At 42.4% G+C, this 17,290-nt stretch overlaps 1 protein-coding gene across 1 annotated transcript in view; it reads right to left on the bottom strand.

The window, feature by feature from the left end:
• Positions 1 to 17,290, bottom strand: part of PRMT3 (protein arginine methyltransferase 3) — a 112,292-nt gene that overhangs the window by 55,408 nt on the left and 39,594 nt on the right. The window contains exons 10-11 of the mRNA XM_075927736.1: positions 14,005 to 14,104; positions 4,198 to 4,276 (exon numbers count right to left, since the gene is read on the bottom strand). Of these exons, the coding sequence (XP_075783851.1) occupies positions 4,198 to 4,276; positions 14,005 to 14,104 (179 nt within the window). The remainder of the gene's footprint in view (positions 1 to 4,197; positions 4,277 to 14,004; positions 14,105 to 17,290) is intronic.

The following is a 17,290-nucleotide window of genomic DNA, read 5'->3' as shown; positions in this document are numbered from 1 at the left end:
CTTCAGCTTTATAACTGAATGCCACAGAATTCCAAAATAGTGCTTTTTTTTTTTTTTGCTGGCACTCCTCTACTCGCATGAAAGCACATTGCAATCAGAACAGTGCACTGCAGCGAGTGCTGTTACAAAGTCATTAATCCAATCATTAGGTCAGTGTGGTGAAACTGAATATAGGCATGGTTAGTACAACATGGAAACATTGAGTGTGAACATCTGCAATAGAAAAAGGTCAACATGAAATATAAGAGAAATCTTACATTAAAATGTATACAAATGTATAGTCTACACATCAGTATTACAGGAAAAGCATGCAATATTTAAAGGCATATTCATAACACCCATTATATTATTATCAAAACCAATTATATTGGATAAATTAGTCTATCCAACCCACCTCTGGCTTTTTTCCTAGGAAAGGAAAAGCACACCTTTCCTGGGATAAACATGGAGATGTAAAAAACTTCTGACACTATTTATAATCACTGCCTTTTTCATAACATTTCCAGTGTCTAGGATTGTTTATGTGCGCTAAGAATATTAATTGTTGACCTTAATTTCCATTCCTCCCCCCAAATCCCTAATTTAGTGCCATATTGGTTTTATTTTGGCTTATGCTCAAAAAACACAAAACAAAACCCACCAAGCCTCAGTGCCAACACTTTCAAAATTAAGGCACAGAATTTGGTTTGCATCTCTTATTTAAAAAAGCCTCCCCCCCACACACACCACCATTTTATAATCCTATGTTGGGCCCCATAATTCTTAAAGACAGCCTTGTCTAATAGGAGCCAACACATGAAGTTCTCTTTCTGGGAAAATTTAGTTTTAACAACCAACCAAGAAGGGCTGAGGACACCAAAATCATTTTTCTACACCATCCATACTAGATCCAAAAATAGTAATTTCTTCTTCTGCCCCTTATCCAAAAAAATCCAAATCTTCCTCTGTCCTGGCAAAAGACCTTTGCCCATGCCTGAGTATTAACCATATTCATTAATGGGTCACTAAGGCCAAAAAACAGCAAAACTGAAAACAAAAGATTATACAGGCAGTCCCCGACTTAGGCGGATCCGACTTATGTCGGATCCGCACTTACGAACGGGGCTTTCTCGCCCCGGAGGTCGAGGTGGCGGATTGCTACCTGCGAGCTCCGGGGCGAGAAAGCCCCGTTCGTACTGGAGACCATCTCCAGCAGACCAGGGGCACCGGGCGGGTTCCCGCGCTTCTGAGGCTTTGCCAGAGCAAAGCCTCAGAAGCGCGGGGAACCGCCGCTGCTGCCGCTTCAGTCCGGGTGCCTGTGGTCTGCTGGGGACCGTCCCCAGCAGACCACAGACACCGGGACTGAAGCTGCAGCTGCGGCGGGGTCCCGCGCCTCTGAGGCTTTGCCAGAGCAAAGCCTCAGAGGCGCGGCACCCTGCTGCCGCTGCGGCTCTGCTCCCCGTGTCCCTGGTCTGCTGAGGGGGGCGGCGCAGCTAGTGTGCCTCCCCCCCCAGCAGACCAGGCTTTTGTTTTGGACCCTGGGGCAGAGCAGCTGGGGTGCTGCCGATTGGTCCTGCAGCGCCGCTCTGGGCACTACTGGACCAACCCGGCAGCACCCCAGCTGCTCTGCCCCAGGTCCTGATTCAGCCGCTGCTGGTCAGTTTCAGCAGCGGCTGAATCAGGACGCCTGGGGCAGAGCAGATGGGGTGCTGCTGGGTTGGTCCAATAGCACCGAGGAGCGGCGGCGCTACTGGAGCAACCCAGCAGCACCCCAGCTGCTCTGCCCCAGGCGTCCCCAAGTCAGCTTCTGCTGAAACTGACCAGCGCTGACTACAGGAAGCCCGAGGCAGAGTTGCTCTGCCCCGGGCTTCCTGAAATCAGCTGCTGATCAGTTTCAGTAGCAGCTGACTTGGGGACGCCTGGGGTTCTTAAGTTGATTCTGTATGTAAGTCAGAACTGGCGGTCAGTTTCAGCAGCCGCTGAATCTGGACGCCAGTTCCGACTTACATACAGATTCAACTTAAGAACAAACCTACAGTCCCTATCTTGTACGTAACCCGGGGACTGCCTGTACATTTATATGAAGAAAAAGAATATCCAGAGTTGTTATATATAAGACTAACAAATTTGGAAGACAAAGCCTCATACTTCAGGGTTTAATCCAATCTTTAACTACAAGGGAGTAGGAGGAAACCTAACATGCAATGTAGATTACTCCACATCTCTTTAAAGTACTTTCTTACACTATCCTCTTAAACACCTGATCCTGACAGACTAACCACAAGCCTGATCCACGACAATTCCTATGTCCTTACTACACCTTAGTGTACTTCCAACTTCCCGTCAACTAACATTACCCATCTCCATTTCATTTAAAAAACAGCCCTCTATATTTTGCCCACTCCAACCATGTAATTTATCCTTTACTTAAATCTGCCCTTTGATTTCCCCTGGCCTTCCACATAAAAGATTTAGGGTTCTCTTCTACAAGACCCACTCAATACAATGACCTGGACTGCATCTGAGATCAAGTGTCTTATCACAGCTCTACACTTTTGCTCCACCAACTATACCAGTCTTGATATACAATTTCTCTTTAACACCCCTTTTCATGCCATTCCATCTGAATACCAGCTTGTCAAGGCATCCCTTCTTTCAATACACCTCCCTAAATACTCATATTCTGCATTATCCACAAGAACAGCATCATCACTGCTTCTATTCTGTTGAACCTGTACTGAAGAGTCAATGGGCCAATTACTATCATTACAGGCAGCTCAGTTTTATATTAACCAGCTGTCCGAGATCACTAACATTAAAGTCCTTTCTGATAATAAGAAATTTTGAGAGGCAAGAACCAATGACAACTGTGTTGCCAAACTGGTAATGGATCAAGACTAGGAATGTTAAAATTCATGTAATTAACTGTGTAACCCATGAAAATTTCACGTGGGGAGGGGAGGGGCTGCAGTCAGCTCCCGTCACCCCCTGCGCTGCTGCCTCTATATCAAAGGCAGCAGCGCTGGCAGAAGTGGGTAACACAGGAGCCAGGAGCCTGTGTGTAACCATGAAAGTTAATTGATGAGCCCAGTTACACTTTCACATCCCTAATCAAGACTAGTATAGACCACAACTACCAATCTACAGCTGCAGTACTAAGAGTAATAAATTCATAATTTATTTAATCTAAGATAATATATCACTCAAAGACAGACCCAAGATTCTTGAAATACTGAAAGCCATTCTGGTAACTGACCTGTACTTTTCCTTAGCTACACAAGATTTTTAATTAAGCCAATTATCTTGTCCTGTTTTGTAACAGAAAAGCAAAATTGGGAACATTAAAAATTCCCAAAATTAATGTTGGGCATAGAAATGTAGATTGAAAATAGCAAAAAATCAGCTGGCATCCTGGGAATGAATATATTATATGCATAAATTGCAGGGGGATGTTGGGTGTGAAAGCAAGTAACAAAGCAGTTTTACAAAAATGTCTTCCAGTAAGGACCTTAACTAGAAAGCTTTACATGTCAAAAAGGGTTTCAGAGGGGAGCCATGTTAGTCTAACTTTAAAAACAATGAGTTGTCCTGTGGCATCTTAGAAATCATGTAGTTCCGATTTCGGTTTCTTACAGCTGGAGGCTAATTCAGAATAGCCCAGTGAGTGCATCCAAATAGAATAGATGCAAAAATAAGATCTGAGAGGGAAAAGTGTATTTTTTTCCTCAAATATGTTACTTTGAAACATGGAGTTGGGTAGATTTGTAATGACTACACCCCCAAATGATTAAATTCTCCCAGAAATAGACAGCTTTGTTCTCTGTATACATAGGGCACATAGTCTAAGCAAAGTTAATATACTTTTCAACCTTAAAACAGGTGATGGGAAAGACTACATAAAACACTGAAGGATTTACACAGGTGAAAATGAAGCAGTATGCTGTATCTGGTTGCAAGCATATCCTGTTATTTACTAACTTCCATTGCTTTCTTTCAATACAAATTGTTCTTGAGAACACCATTAACTTTAAGGCCTGAGTAATCTCATCTAATACTCTATTACCTCTATGGTAAGTGAATGCCTTGAAGCTTCCTCTAATGGAAATATTTTTCTCTTTGACGGAGAACTCTCTCAGCTACATATAGCGTATTGTAAGTCTTTGGTTTCATTTAGCTTCCTCCCCCAGAGCTGGATTATTAAAAAAATTCTGAACCAACCTGAGCCTCCCTCTGTCAGGTACTTCTCCTTTGCATAAATGATAGAATCCAGCATAGATTCAAAAAGAAGGAAATAACCCTGAATGTGGAAAGGAGGGAAAAAAGAGATAGTTTAGAAATAATTATTTTCTATATCTACAAAACAAATCAAATATTTGTTATTATACCAGTACATCATCTCATCCTATTGAATCACTAGAGAATTTTCAAGCCTTAAAAGGTGATATGATAGATCACCTATCAAACTGAAGATAGAAGTTCTTATATGGACCCTCATGACCATAGTATGTGACGTATATATAAGAATTAATGTTTTCCCTCAATATTGATTTTGGTATAATATTTCTACTGCAGTGTTCTAGTTATATACAGGAGTATCATATGTTTCTCGGATGGCTAAAGCACCTGCTAAATTAGAAGTTGTATACATTAATTATTCACAGAACACTAATCATAAAAGTGTTTCAAAATTAATGCATTTTTACTAAGTTTCAGGTACCACAGGTATACTTGTATATTTACAATACTTTCTAAATAGGATTCCAAAAGAAATCTTGAGTAACACACACAACACAGCCAATGGAACTAGCTACGGATTAGAAATCAGAACTGTAGAACTTCAACAGTGATGAAATGTATATTTTGATGTGATTGTTCAGTAGTTCAAAGTTAATATAAGACAGGACAATCCAGAGATGAAAGTGGGCCAGGAATAGGATACCTTCAAGAAGCGGCCACCCGTGCTAGCCCATACACTGCCAATGTTGAAGTGCTGCTGTAGCATGTATTGTGGCAGTTGAAAGTTTTACAGAAAATTACACAAAATAAGTTTATCAAATACTAACCACCTTTGATTCTGATGGGCTCATGTTACAAAGCATCCTGAAGTTAATAATAAATAATAATAATAATAAAAAAAAAGACTAAGACCAACTGACTACTCAAAACCAGATTCCCTTACTACATGCTAAGCAATCCATCTTACCTGATGTGACAGGTCACTCAGGGTACATCTACACAGGTGAGAAAAAACACCCAGGGCTGACTCCAGTAGAGTATGGTTTGAGTCTTGGCTGAAAAATGGCTGTGTAGACCAGTGCTCCCCAATGTGGTGCCCGCAGGCGCCATGGCGACCGCCGACAACCTGGGCCGGCGCCGGCCCCAGGTGCGCGGCGCTCGGGCGGCCCCAGCCCCGGGGCACATGCGGGTGCGCGGCTCTGGTGGTGGCAGCGGCGGCCCCGGGCCCATGGCACATGGCACTCGGGCGGCCCTGGGGCACATGCCAGCGCCGGGTGCAAGGGCATCCCCGCCCCTGGCATGCCCCAGGACGCACGGCCCCGCCCCTGGGCGCCGGGCGCATGAGTGACCCCACGCCCCCAGTGCGTGAGTGGCCCCGCCCTCTGGCGCCCGGAAGCCTCTAAAGGTTGGGGATCACTGGTGTAGACATTTAGGCTCCGAGACCCTATGTGGATGGTGCATCCCAGAGCTCAGGCTCCAGCCCAAGGCCAAAGGTTTACACAGCAACTTTTTTCTGCCCTGTAAGACAAGCCAGCGTCAGCTGAGCTAGGCTAGCCATGGTCATGCTGTGGGTCTTTTATCCCCAGGTGGGCATACCATCAAGGAACCAGGTCTCAGACCTTCCATGACTTTAAAAAGGACAAACATAATAAACAATACACACACAAAGCCCATACAGATACTACTAGGAGTAACAGGAGTTAGACAGCTTCATTTTGCATTAGCTGGGGGTCCAGAAGTCACCATAAGTAACACACACTAGAGATCACCAAAAGGGAAGGAACTGTCGTAAGGACCTTAGCAGAGAAGGTTGGATCACTCTCATCATTCCTATGACAATGGGTTATCAATACACTGCAACCTAGAAATTAAGGCACAATGACTGAATTGGTTATTAGTTATTGCAGAACGGTAGTGGAATATTTACCCATAGCCAGAGCGAGATGGACTGAGAGATCCAGAGACAGTAACTTATTAACTTCCTATTATTATCCAATAACTGAGCTGATAATACTCCTTTACTTCTAGCCATTAACTGGTGTTCAACCATAACAAAATCAGCATTTTCCAGGCTATACAAAGATACTGATGCAAGGCTAATATGTGTTTTTTGTGTATAAATGCAAAGTAGAGGAGTTTTTTAAAGCTCTGAAAAGAATGCAGAGTTTCCAATTAACGACTAACAAAAAAGAGGTGTTACTGATCCTCATGACAGTCTAAATGTTAAAGACATTCAATGATACAGATACGGTTAATTTTTGTACACAAATCTGAGCTTTTCTTTCCTTAATTTGTTATGTGCCATAGGAAACGGTTGCTTTTATAAGTCATTAAACCAGCAGTAGGGTATAAAAATCCCTCCCTACATGTCCCAAGATGAATTCTTTGACCTTTCCACTATGGATCTTTTGGCTTTCTCTCAGCCCAATGTACTCCCCAATGCAATATAACAATCCAGTAAGTTACTGGAAACTGTCCTTGCAGCCAGCCAAAAGTCAGCATCACTCTTTAACACTAAGGGATTCAATATACAGTGGTATGTCAAGTATCATTCTATACATTCACCCTTGTGCAAGGCCAATACAAAAAAAACCAACATTTTGTTAATCTTTGCACAGTGGTTAAAGGTTTCACCAGCCACAGAGGTGTTCCTATGTTTACAACCAACCAGGGAAGGGTACAAATGTTCTTCACCTTCTCTGGAGAAGCAGCTGTGCCCTCATTACTTTACCCTCATCTTTGCAGTTACAAAAAATAAAATACAGTAAATTTAGCAACAGATTTCCAGTTTTTGGCAAAAAGAACAAGCCCTGATTCTAGCAATAGATTTGTAAATCTAATTACTTGCATATACTTTAGGAATAGTTCACTTGTTCTTCGTTCGGAATAATGAATACTAATGCCCCAACATTTACTATAGAAACTAGAGCGAGTGAGGTCCTGTGCATTCCCTCATAAAAACTACTCAATTTAAAAAAAAAAAGAAGTTCTAAAATACAGGTTAGCAGCTGGCTTTACGTTTCAATGGCATGGAGTAATTCTTTATGAAATTTCTTCTAAAATGCCTGCCAAAGGCAGTGAGAGATGGGGGAGAGGAAGAGGAGGTGGCGGCAATAGATTTTTATTGGACCAAGTACCGTTGGAGACCAAGACCAATAGAAGTTGGTCCAAGAAAGAGATACTACCTCACCTACTTTAGGTCTCTAATATCCTGGCACTGAGAGCTACAACATGTCATCTTCAATGTTTACCAATGAAGTCTAAATGATAAGACTGGGCAATAAATATCCCTTCCCAGAAATACAACCAAACCTTATGTGATGGGGGGACTCACCCCCGCACTCTCGGCCCCTGGAGCCAAGGCCCCGCACCCCGTGCGGCCGATCAGCTTGCGCCGGGAGTCCGGCGCGGCGCGGCAGCACAGGCGGAGGAGCCGGGGGAAACTGGCACGGCCGGCACGCATGCGCAGGGCGGCCGGGGTGATAGCCGGCAGGCACAAGGACCCCGGGGCGGCAGGGCGGCCAACAGCAGAGCGGGCCAGACGCCGAGCGGGGAATTCAAAAGGGCGGCGGGAGGAACAGGCAAGGGGGGAGGACTGGGGATAGCAGGGGAGTTTCTGCTCTCAGCCTCCTCCGCAGGGCACGCCAGAGACTCCGCAGAGCACGCCAGAGACTCCGCAGAAGGCAGTGCAGCGCCCAGAGCCCAAATCCCAGCACCCAAGGTGGATGGCCGGACCAGGGAGGAGCGGGACGGCACGGTCCCAGGACGGCAGCGGTCGCCGGGCGGACAGTTGGGGGCCGGGGGCCCGGCGATCCTGGGGACGACTGGAGTGGACGGCGGAGTAGCGAGCTTGGTGGGAGCCGACTACAGAGAGAGGACCATAGGAGCGGCGAGGTAGAGGCCAGGAACAGGGGCAGCTCAGGACCCATTGCGGCCCGGGCTCGCGAACTGGGGGTGCCCCAGGACCCCTGAACGACTGACCCAGTTACACCTTAGTAAACACCATTGTCCTTTCTCTGACCTTTCCATTGTGGATCTGTTGGCTTTCATCTCAGTCCTATGTACTCCCCGATGCAATATAACAACCTGGTAAGTTACTGGGAAATGTCCTTGGTACTGAATCAAGTCATTTATTACCAATATCAGAACTCTTTGCTCTGTGTGCTGTGCTCATCTGCAGTGTAATTTAGAATGTAATTTCACAGGCTACTGCCTCACCTGTAGGGGTGCCATCTGGAAAGAGAATTATACCTGACATTTTCTCCCATGATGCTCTGGGGCATTCCCTGCCTCCACTTTCACAATGTTCAAATTTGATTTTTATTTATTTAAAAAAACCCACCACCAAACAAACCTGCATTAGCACCTTCAAATATAATTACTGCAAAGGGATCTGTACTGCACAAATCTGTGAGTAGAATATTAATGAGTCAGTCTTGCTACTGGTTGAACTCAGAGACATAAAAGATGTCATGTTCTCTGTAGAAGACCAAACACTGAACAACTCAATTCCTGTGCTATGGAATGAAGCGCTTCTCTCTTACAAAGCTTACCGTTCTTCCACTAACAATCAATATTTAAAACAAAATATCAAGGTTTTTTTCTCCTTTTATGCTTTACAATTATAAATGATGAGACAGGTCTCCAGCTGCCAAAAGGCAATAAAAATCAACATTAAATTCAAGGAAGGTTAAATCAGCAAACTGTCCTGAGTGAACAAAAACGTTGCTAGAAAAATGGGCACATTCCTTTAAAGCAAAGTAACAAAGGTCCTTTCTATGCAAAGAGCTCATGCTACAGAAATTGTCCATAGATATTAATTCAAACCATTTGTTGCTGACACTTAAAAAAAAACAAAAAACTTGATTGTTAAAATTCTCAATACAGAACAAGAGGCCAGATTTACTTCAGTGGTCTCAAAACTCTTGTCAATTGAATAGCATACCATTACATATTTATTTCCTTCTCTATTAGCCTATAATATGCAAAGCCCTGTACTCTGTTATAGTCACAGAAAAATAAAGGCAATTTTCCTTAAATTGTTCAATTCTGAGGACTTGGACTAAAGTCAAAAGTATAGAAAATACCGCGCATAGAGTTTCAGAGCAACACTTAGCAATGTAGGCAGGTTCTCACCCGTAAACAGAAGTACTGTAAATGGCTTTATTTCTTTAGATGCAATAGGAAACATAGCCCTGGCAATAAAAAAAAAAAAAAAAAAAAAAAAAAAAAAAAAAAAAGTACCAGTGCATCTGTTTAGTTACATTTGACAAAATATTTTAGTTTCACCTCTATATATTTCTATAATGTGACTGGGTAGACCACAGAAATCCCTTTGGGGTTGTCCCCCGGTGTGCTGATTACGCCATTGTTGCTCGAATTCCTGCTCTCGGGGGGCTCTTTACTAAACTGCTGCTTGTCCAGAAGCTCTGGTCTCTCTCAGACAAGGTACAGGTTACTGCCCCCCTACAGAGCAACACAGGCACTGAATCACTTCAGCTCTGGGAGGGCTCAACTATTCACAGATCCTTGAGACTTGATCACCTAGCCATTAAGTTGCTCTAGCACTGGTAATGGCCCTCATTAGCACATGGAGAATTATAGATAGATCCACACTTCATATTTCTAATGTCACAAAGAAAGACACCCGCACAAGAGGATATACGCATTCAGCAAATTGTAACTTTAAAAGTGACATGTTACGTGAGGTATTCGCTTTAAAACCTCATTAGTTATGCATAATGATAGGCCCATTTTCAAAACATGGAAGGCCACAACCGTGACACATGACAATATCCTTCAACAAACACAGAGAAGCCTTAAGGAATTAAGATAAGCATTAATTGAGTGATGTTAATATTTTTGGGATCTACTGGATTAAAAATGCAATTGTGAATTGTTATTTCAGAATTGTATGCAACTCTTCTAGGCAACTGTCTAATATAATTTCAGGGCGTATTAGTATTTGAGACAATACAAGTGAAGTAGAATTCCTAGGAAATACTTGGAAACCTGCACTTACAAATTCAGACTTTAAAGCTTTGCTTTGGAAGAAGGGAGGATGAGAGTAGGCAGCCAACAGCCTTTTGTCTGCTGATCATCTGGTACATGAGAAAAGTGTAAAGATGCAGTCTGGATTCTCTAGTAATCACAAAGGGCTTTTGAATAAATAGCCTGAGTGTAAGGCAACTCAGAGCCTTCTTCCAGATCCAGCAAAAATGGAAAGCCCCTGTTTTTAAGAGTTAAATCCCCATAAATCCATAATACTGTATGCTAATTCTGAGTTGAGGTAGATTTGAACCTGATCAAAAAAGATACCCCTTTGGAGGACTCACCTGCCAGAGGCCCACACTGGAGACAATTGGGGAACTCTTATAAGCTTATTAGCATGTACGTAGGTTCTTTTGTTTTTAATATTTTCTCTGTAATGTTTTTTCCTTAAGAATAAACTATACTTGCTTAGAAAGTGTTGTGAGGTACCTTATACAGTGCATACCACCTCTGAGAAGAAAGGCAAGCATCTTATTGCATAGTTTATTTCGAGGTAATTTTAAAACAGCTTATTATCAAATGTATTCCAACAAGTCCTTTAACCCCTGGTGGAACGAGGGTTACAGGGATGCTGGAATAGCACGCCCACTATTTTGAAATATATTTTGAAATAACAGGCATGTTTAAAGACATGGAATTGCTATTTCGGAATACCAGTATCCCAAAATAGCACTGCAGTCTAGATGTAGCCTTAGTCTGTAGAGTAAGGTAACTAGGTGGAAGATCTATAAATATAAATGACACAGAAGGTTGAACCTGATAATCTACAGAGCAATACTACATCAGTGGTTACACAAATAGGACAATCATGTTTCAGTCAAGTACTGTATGCAGAATTACTGTAACTGCTATAAAACATTATTGCTTCTTAAAAATCTGTATCTTCAGGAAAAGGACATAAACTTGATGCTGCCTGCAAACAAGCTTTTGGGCACATAATATCTGCAAATAACACTGTTCTGAGCAAAACTCTGAATTTCTAAACAAACTTGGTATTATAACAAAACTTGACACAGTGATTTCTATTTTAGCAGCACTGTACAAATAGTAATGTTACACACAGATGCACAAAGAAAATCCTGTACAATACTAGAGGTAAGGCACCTTTGCCCTCTGCATATGGTCTGAGCTGGTACAGAAATTCTTATGTTCCTTTATTCACTCAAAACCTGGAAGTCTGGCAACAGTACTTCAAAGCACTTAACATTGCAAACTCTTTGTTCATTGAAGGCACAACTTTAAATCATGGCCCTACTTTATGCAGAAAGGTAAATAAACCCTTTAATTCCTCATACGTCAGCTATGCACTCATCTATTTGAAGGCTCTGCAATCCATCAAGGGGAGATGTTATTTTTGCTCTTCCTGCAGTTTCTTCCTTAGGACTCCACTTGCAAACAGGGCTAAAAGGACTAATACAGAAGAAATGACAACAAGAACTATTTCCTCCAATACTTTGCAAACATGTATAGAAGAAAGAGGACAGGTCATTACTGGGTCACTATTTTCCTCCTCCAAAGCACATTGATCATTGCGGTGAAGTATTCTCTGGTCCAAATGTTCAGACAAGAAATAGCTGATTTGGGCTGCAAACGTCCATCCATCTCTTCAATGAATGCACAGCTGGGGAGGGATCTTGGCAGGGAGCCACCTCTTCGGTTAACTCCAGTCTTTGGCATTCTGCTGTTCAATATACACTACATGAAGTGGTAGCTCTCAGCTGACCACACTTTTTCATATCTTCCAAGTAATTTTATAAGCTAGTTTTATTGGAGAACAGAAACAAACTGACATCTTAGTTACATTTGGACTTTAGTAGTAAGATACACATTTTAGTCCTGCAATTTCACAACTAGTGCATTTAGCCTCTCGAAAAGAGGAGGATTGGCTTCACTATTTATCAACATCCCCTGTCTGCTGGCCAGCCAAGAAACACAACTAAAATTCATTCAAGAGACAAATTGCTCATTCATCCTACTTCTAAGCTTGATGTGGGTAAGCAGAGCAGAAAGCACAAAACCTTTGTTTTAGAGACTCAAAGCCCATAAAAATGTTCTGTGCAATGTACCACCAGCTCTGTCTTTCACCATTGTTTTGTTAAGGAAAATTTAATCCAACTAGTCTGCTAAAATATCTGCTAAATGAGAGCAGGGAAATCTTTGCCAGTGAATACACACACACAAAAAAAGAAAAGGGAACACTGAGGCATTAAAAGTGAACATGGTCTAAACTCCAGCAATCTGTTTCCCTCCTATCTTTGGTAGTCTCAATTTTTCCATGTTTATATCGACATATGATTTCCAATCCCGTTCCAATAGCTCCACTGAAGTAAGGGTAGGTCTACATTGCATTCCTCTTTCGAGAGAGGAATGCAAATGAAGCACTGATTTGAATTTCCCGTGCTTCATTTGCATAATCACATCCAGCCACTATTTCGAAATGCCCTATTTCGAAAAAAGAAACACTCTCTAGACGCAGTTATTTAGAAAGAAAACCCTTCTTTCGAAATTACCCTTACTCCTTATAAAATGAGGTTTAAGGGTAATTCCCTTAATTCAAATCCGCACTTCATTTGCGATTTCGCTCAGCTGCATTTGCATTCCTCTCTTGAAAGAGGAATGCAGTGTAGACATACCCAAAGAAACTTGAATGGCCAAGAAAAAAGTTGCAGGAGGCAGTCAACTTGGAAGCCATGTAGCAGTGACATGCTACGCAAGAACTGCAGTTTCTAAACAAAAATGACAATGCTCCCTAGATTGTGTATGTTACCAAGGCACAGTGAAACATGAACGATGTTCTAGAGTGCATTATGTCACTACGCAGAATCCACCAATAGTGATGTGTAAATAATTACTAGTACAAGTAATAAAAAAAGTGCTCTTCCATCTTTCATGATTTTAAGACAATCCAAGTGATACTACACCTACCCACCCAAACTGGCAAGGCATTTAGCCCTCCAATGGAAAAGTTATTTCCTCATGGTAAGAATTTTGGGTACAAATCCATCTCCACAAGGATTCCCTTCTGGCCTTGGACTTTATGAATCTGCCAGTGCTACTTCTATATCCAAATCTCCAAGTACTTACATTTTAAAACCTCTAGAGGTGGCCATTATCTTCTCACCTCGCCCATGCAATTCACATGCCCCATGCAAAAACAAGTTAGACTAATCTGAGGACAGGCAATACTTTGAGCTGGCATCAGTGGAGTCTATGATCCAATACCTCGTAACCCACAAGGGCTAGAAACAGTAACTTTAGACTGATTACCTTGCCAAGAGTCCCAGCTTTGCCTTAGGATGTACATCATTTGCTTCTAATTCTAGAAGGTTGAAGTACATTTTTATCTCTACCTTATCCCAACGCCAAAATATCTAACACTGTTTATAGAAAGACAAGTCATTCTTAGAGATTTCCCCATTTTATTAGCTACAATTTCATGTCTTAGATATTTGGACAGATTGAGGTAGCTGACTTTACAAATGTCAGCTTTGTGCAGCAAAGTCTGGTTTCTTAATTCCTGTGCCCGCAGAGTGCATTATAGAGCAATGTCATAATCCTAACAAGGGCTTTGGAAGCCACTACAGTATATATGACACTTTAAAATTTGTACTGATTTTTTTAAATTCTGAACTATTTACAATATGGAGGGTCAAAGAGATTTTTTTGTAAAAATGTATTCTGATAACGCTTTTGCTAAAAAAATAGTTTACGTTACATTTAGTTATTTGTTCATCTTACCATCCACTCAGATATAATAATATCCACTTTCTCATGTGGCAAATCAACTTCTTCAATTCTTCCTTTGACTAGGGTAATGTTATCTTCAAGATTATTCAACCTGAAAGTTACAATTTCACAGTATCAGTAACATCAGATAACACGTTAATGTTAACCTACATGGTGAGTTTCAATAAAGCAGAAGATCTACCCTGAATGTTTATATTGTCCATGTTCTCCTTTCTCAAAGGGGTAAAACATTCTCCTCTACTATACAGGCAGTCCCCGGGTTACGTACAAGATAGGGACTGTAGGTTTGTTCTTAAGTTGAATCTGTATGTAAGTCGGAACTGGCGTCCAGATTCAGCGGCTGCTGAAACTGACCGCCAGTTCTGACTTACATACAGAATCAACTTAAGAACCCCAGGCGTCCCCAAGTCAGCTGCTGCTGAAACTGATCAGCAGCTGATTTCAGGAAGCCCGGGGCAGAGCAACTCTGCCTCGGGCTTCCTGTAGTCAGCGCTGGTCAGTTTCAGCAGAAGCTGACTTGGGGACGCCTGGGGCAGAGCAGCTGGGGTGCTGCTGGGTTGCTCCAGTAGCGCCGCTCCTCGGTGCTACTGGATCAACCCAGGAGCACCCCATCTGCTCTGCCCCAGGCGTCCTGATTCAGCCGCTGCTGAAACTGACCAGCAGCGGCTGAATCAGGACCTGGGGCAGAGCAGCTGGGGTGCTGCCGGGTTGGTCCAGTAGTGCCCAGAGCGGCGCTGCAGGACCAATCAGCAGCGCCCCAGCTGCTCTGCCCCAGGGTCCAAAACAAAAGCCTGGTCTGCTGGGGGGGGGGCACACTAGCTGCGCCCCCGCCCCCCCAGCAGACCAGGGACACGGGGAGCAGAGCCGCAGCGGCAGCGGGGTGCCGCGCCTCTGAGGCTTTGCTCTGGCAAAGTCTCAGAGGCGCGGGACCCGCCGCGACTGCCGCTTCAGTCCGGGTGCCTGTGGTCTGCTGGGGACGGTCCCCAGCAGACCACAGGCACCCGGACTGAAGCAGCAGCAGCTTCTGAGGCTTTGCCAGAACAAAGCCTCAGAAGCGCGGGAACCCGCCCAGTGCCCCTGGTCTGGTGGAGACGGTCTCCAGCAGACCAGGGGCACCGGAGCAGCTTACGAACGGGGCTCTCTCGCCCCGGAGCTCGCAGGTAGCAATCCGCCACCTCGACCTCCGGGGCGAGAAAGCCCCGTTCGTAAGTGCGGATCTGACATAAGTCGGATCTGCATAAGTCGGGGACTGCCTGTACAGTAAATAATCTGTAGCAGAATAAAATTTCAGGCAAGTTATGTCTTATTCTTTGGAATCTTAGATTCTAATCTTCCTCTTTTCAGTCATCTTTCAAAACAGCAAAGAGCACATTAACATGTCCAAAAACGAATCAGGTGAGTGATGGGTAAAAGATAGTGGTCAGTAGATCAACAAGGACATCCCTGAAGCACTGTGCATACAAAGTTGTTGGTCTAAATGCACAGGAAAAAAGTCAATGAAATATGCCTCCCCTTTCTTTTCAGTTATGCATTTCCCATTCTCTCTCTCTGACCTGCTTCAATAAGCCTGCAGTGTTGTGACGAGTGCAGACTAATGAGCGATGACTCCGTCACAAAGCAATTTTAACAAAAACAAATTGCGTGCAAACAAAACCAACTGCAAAGTCACTAAGAACAACTGCTCCCCATAGATCAAAAGTATTATTCTACAATAAAGGCATTTTCTTTATTGTGCTTTCCACAACACTTATCTGCAATGTTTAATAACTGCAGTATTTCAATATTACTCTATGCACAATTTATAGTAGAAACATGCTCAGTACAAAAGGTACGCTTTGCCATGTCACTGTAGCTTTCTGAATAAACACATATTGCCATTTAAAGGCTAAACAACTTGTGTTACAGTATTTCCATTCTCCATAGCGCACCATATCAATCTTCCTTCCATGTGCAGTATCATGACAGTTAATGTTATAGAAGGATAGAATAATTATTTGTACCAGAGAAATTTATTTCTCCCTCGTTCTTATCTCTGCCCCTTTTCTGGATATCTCACTATCTCTCTACTGGGTTTCACTGAAAGCGAGGCATAATCTCATTAAAAATTTAATCTAGAGGACAACAGCAGAATCAACACGAGGAGAAATTGAAAGGGTGATGGGCTACATGAACAATTGAATGAAGAGGCATTTAAATATTGACCAAACCTCAACTCCTCTTTTGAAACAGTTTGAAATTTACAACACCACGAGCTATAATAGTGATAAAGAGCATTGTTTCAGCCACTAAAAAAAGTAAACAAATAAAATTAAGTTTGATAAATGAGGAATTTTAAGTAGATCAATGATTCCAAACAGCAGTTACAGCTAGCCAAAGCAAAGGTGAAAATATATCTGCAGGAGGAATGGTAAATTCATTATATCAATTACTTACGTGAAGTGCAATAATGATTTAGCTACTGCATTAAACAAAAATGCAGGGATCTCATTTGTTATCTATTCTATGGTGACAACTTGAAACTACATTTCACAATAGAAATTTATTAGACAGCAATCAGATATTCAGGACAAGACTAGGAGCACAGCTAGTCAACTAAGGAGTCTTCTAAGTGACTATGGGGAAAATCATCTGACTCAGAACCCTAACTGTCACCATGATTAATTCACCTGATTTTTACCTTAATTTTCACCATGACGTTCAGTGGTAAGTCATTTACACCACATCTGTGGACCTCTTCCACATGATAATTAATCAAACCAAGTAACTGTACTTCTTGGTGGCCAACTGCACTTAAGTCATGACACAGCCCTACAGGTGAGCAGACTCTCTTACAATATAGGAATAATGCCAGTAACCCTCTTGCATTACTCCTAACCTTGTCATTTTATGATATTACAGTAAATATTCACCACATTATGATGAACTTGACTGTTGTGTCCTTTATGAAAAGTTATAACAAGGCTGTTATAAATTACTTGAATGCAAATAGAAGAAATAAAATGGTTTTATGGAAAAAGTAACCAAATACGTAGTTTTTCTCCAAGGGATTGTTCATCATTGTCACAGGATCAATTATGGTTTAAGTCACCTTTTACCCCCAGTAAAGACAACCCTAAAATGGTATGTAATCAGGAATCATCATTCTCTAAACTGAAAATGTGGTAAACACTTAGTACTCTTTACATTCTTCTTAAAAGACAGATTATGTACAACCCCAAATGAGAAGGGATCTAAAGTAGCATATCACAAAGCAAACCCAAAATTCTGGGAACTATTC

Source organism: Pelodiscus sinensis, chromosome 4 (genome assembly GCF_049634645.1).
Source record: "Pelodiscus sinensis isolate JC-2024 chromosome 4, ASM4963464v1, whole genome shotgun sequence".
NCBI classification, from domain to species: Eukaryota; Metazoa; Chordata; order Testudines; family Trionychidae; genus Pelodiscus; species Pelodiscus sinensis.
This window is presented reverse-complemented; position numbering and strand designations above follow the sequence as displayed.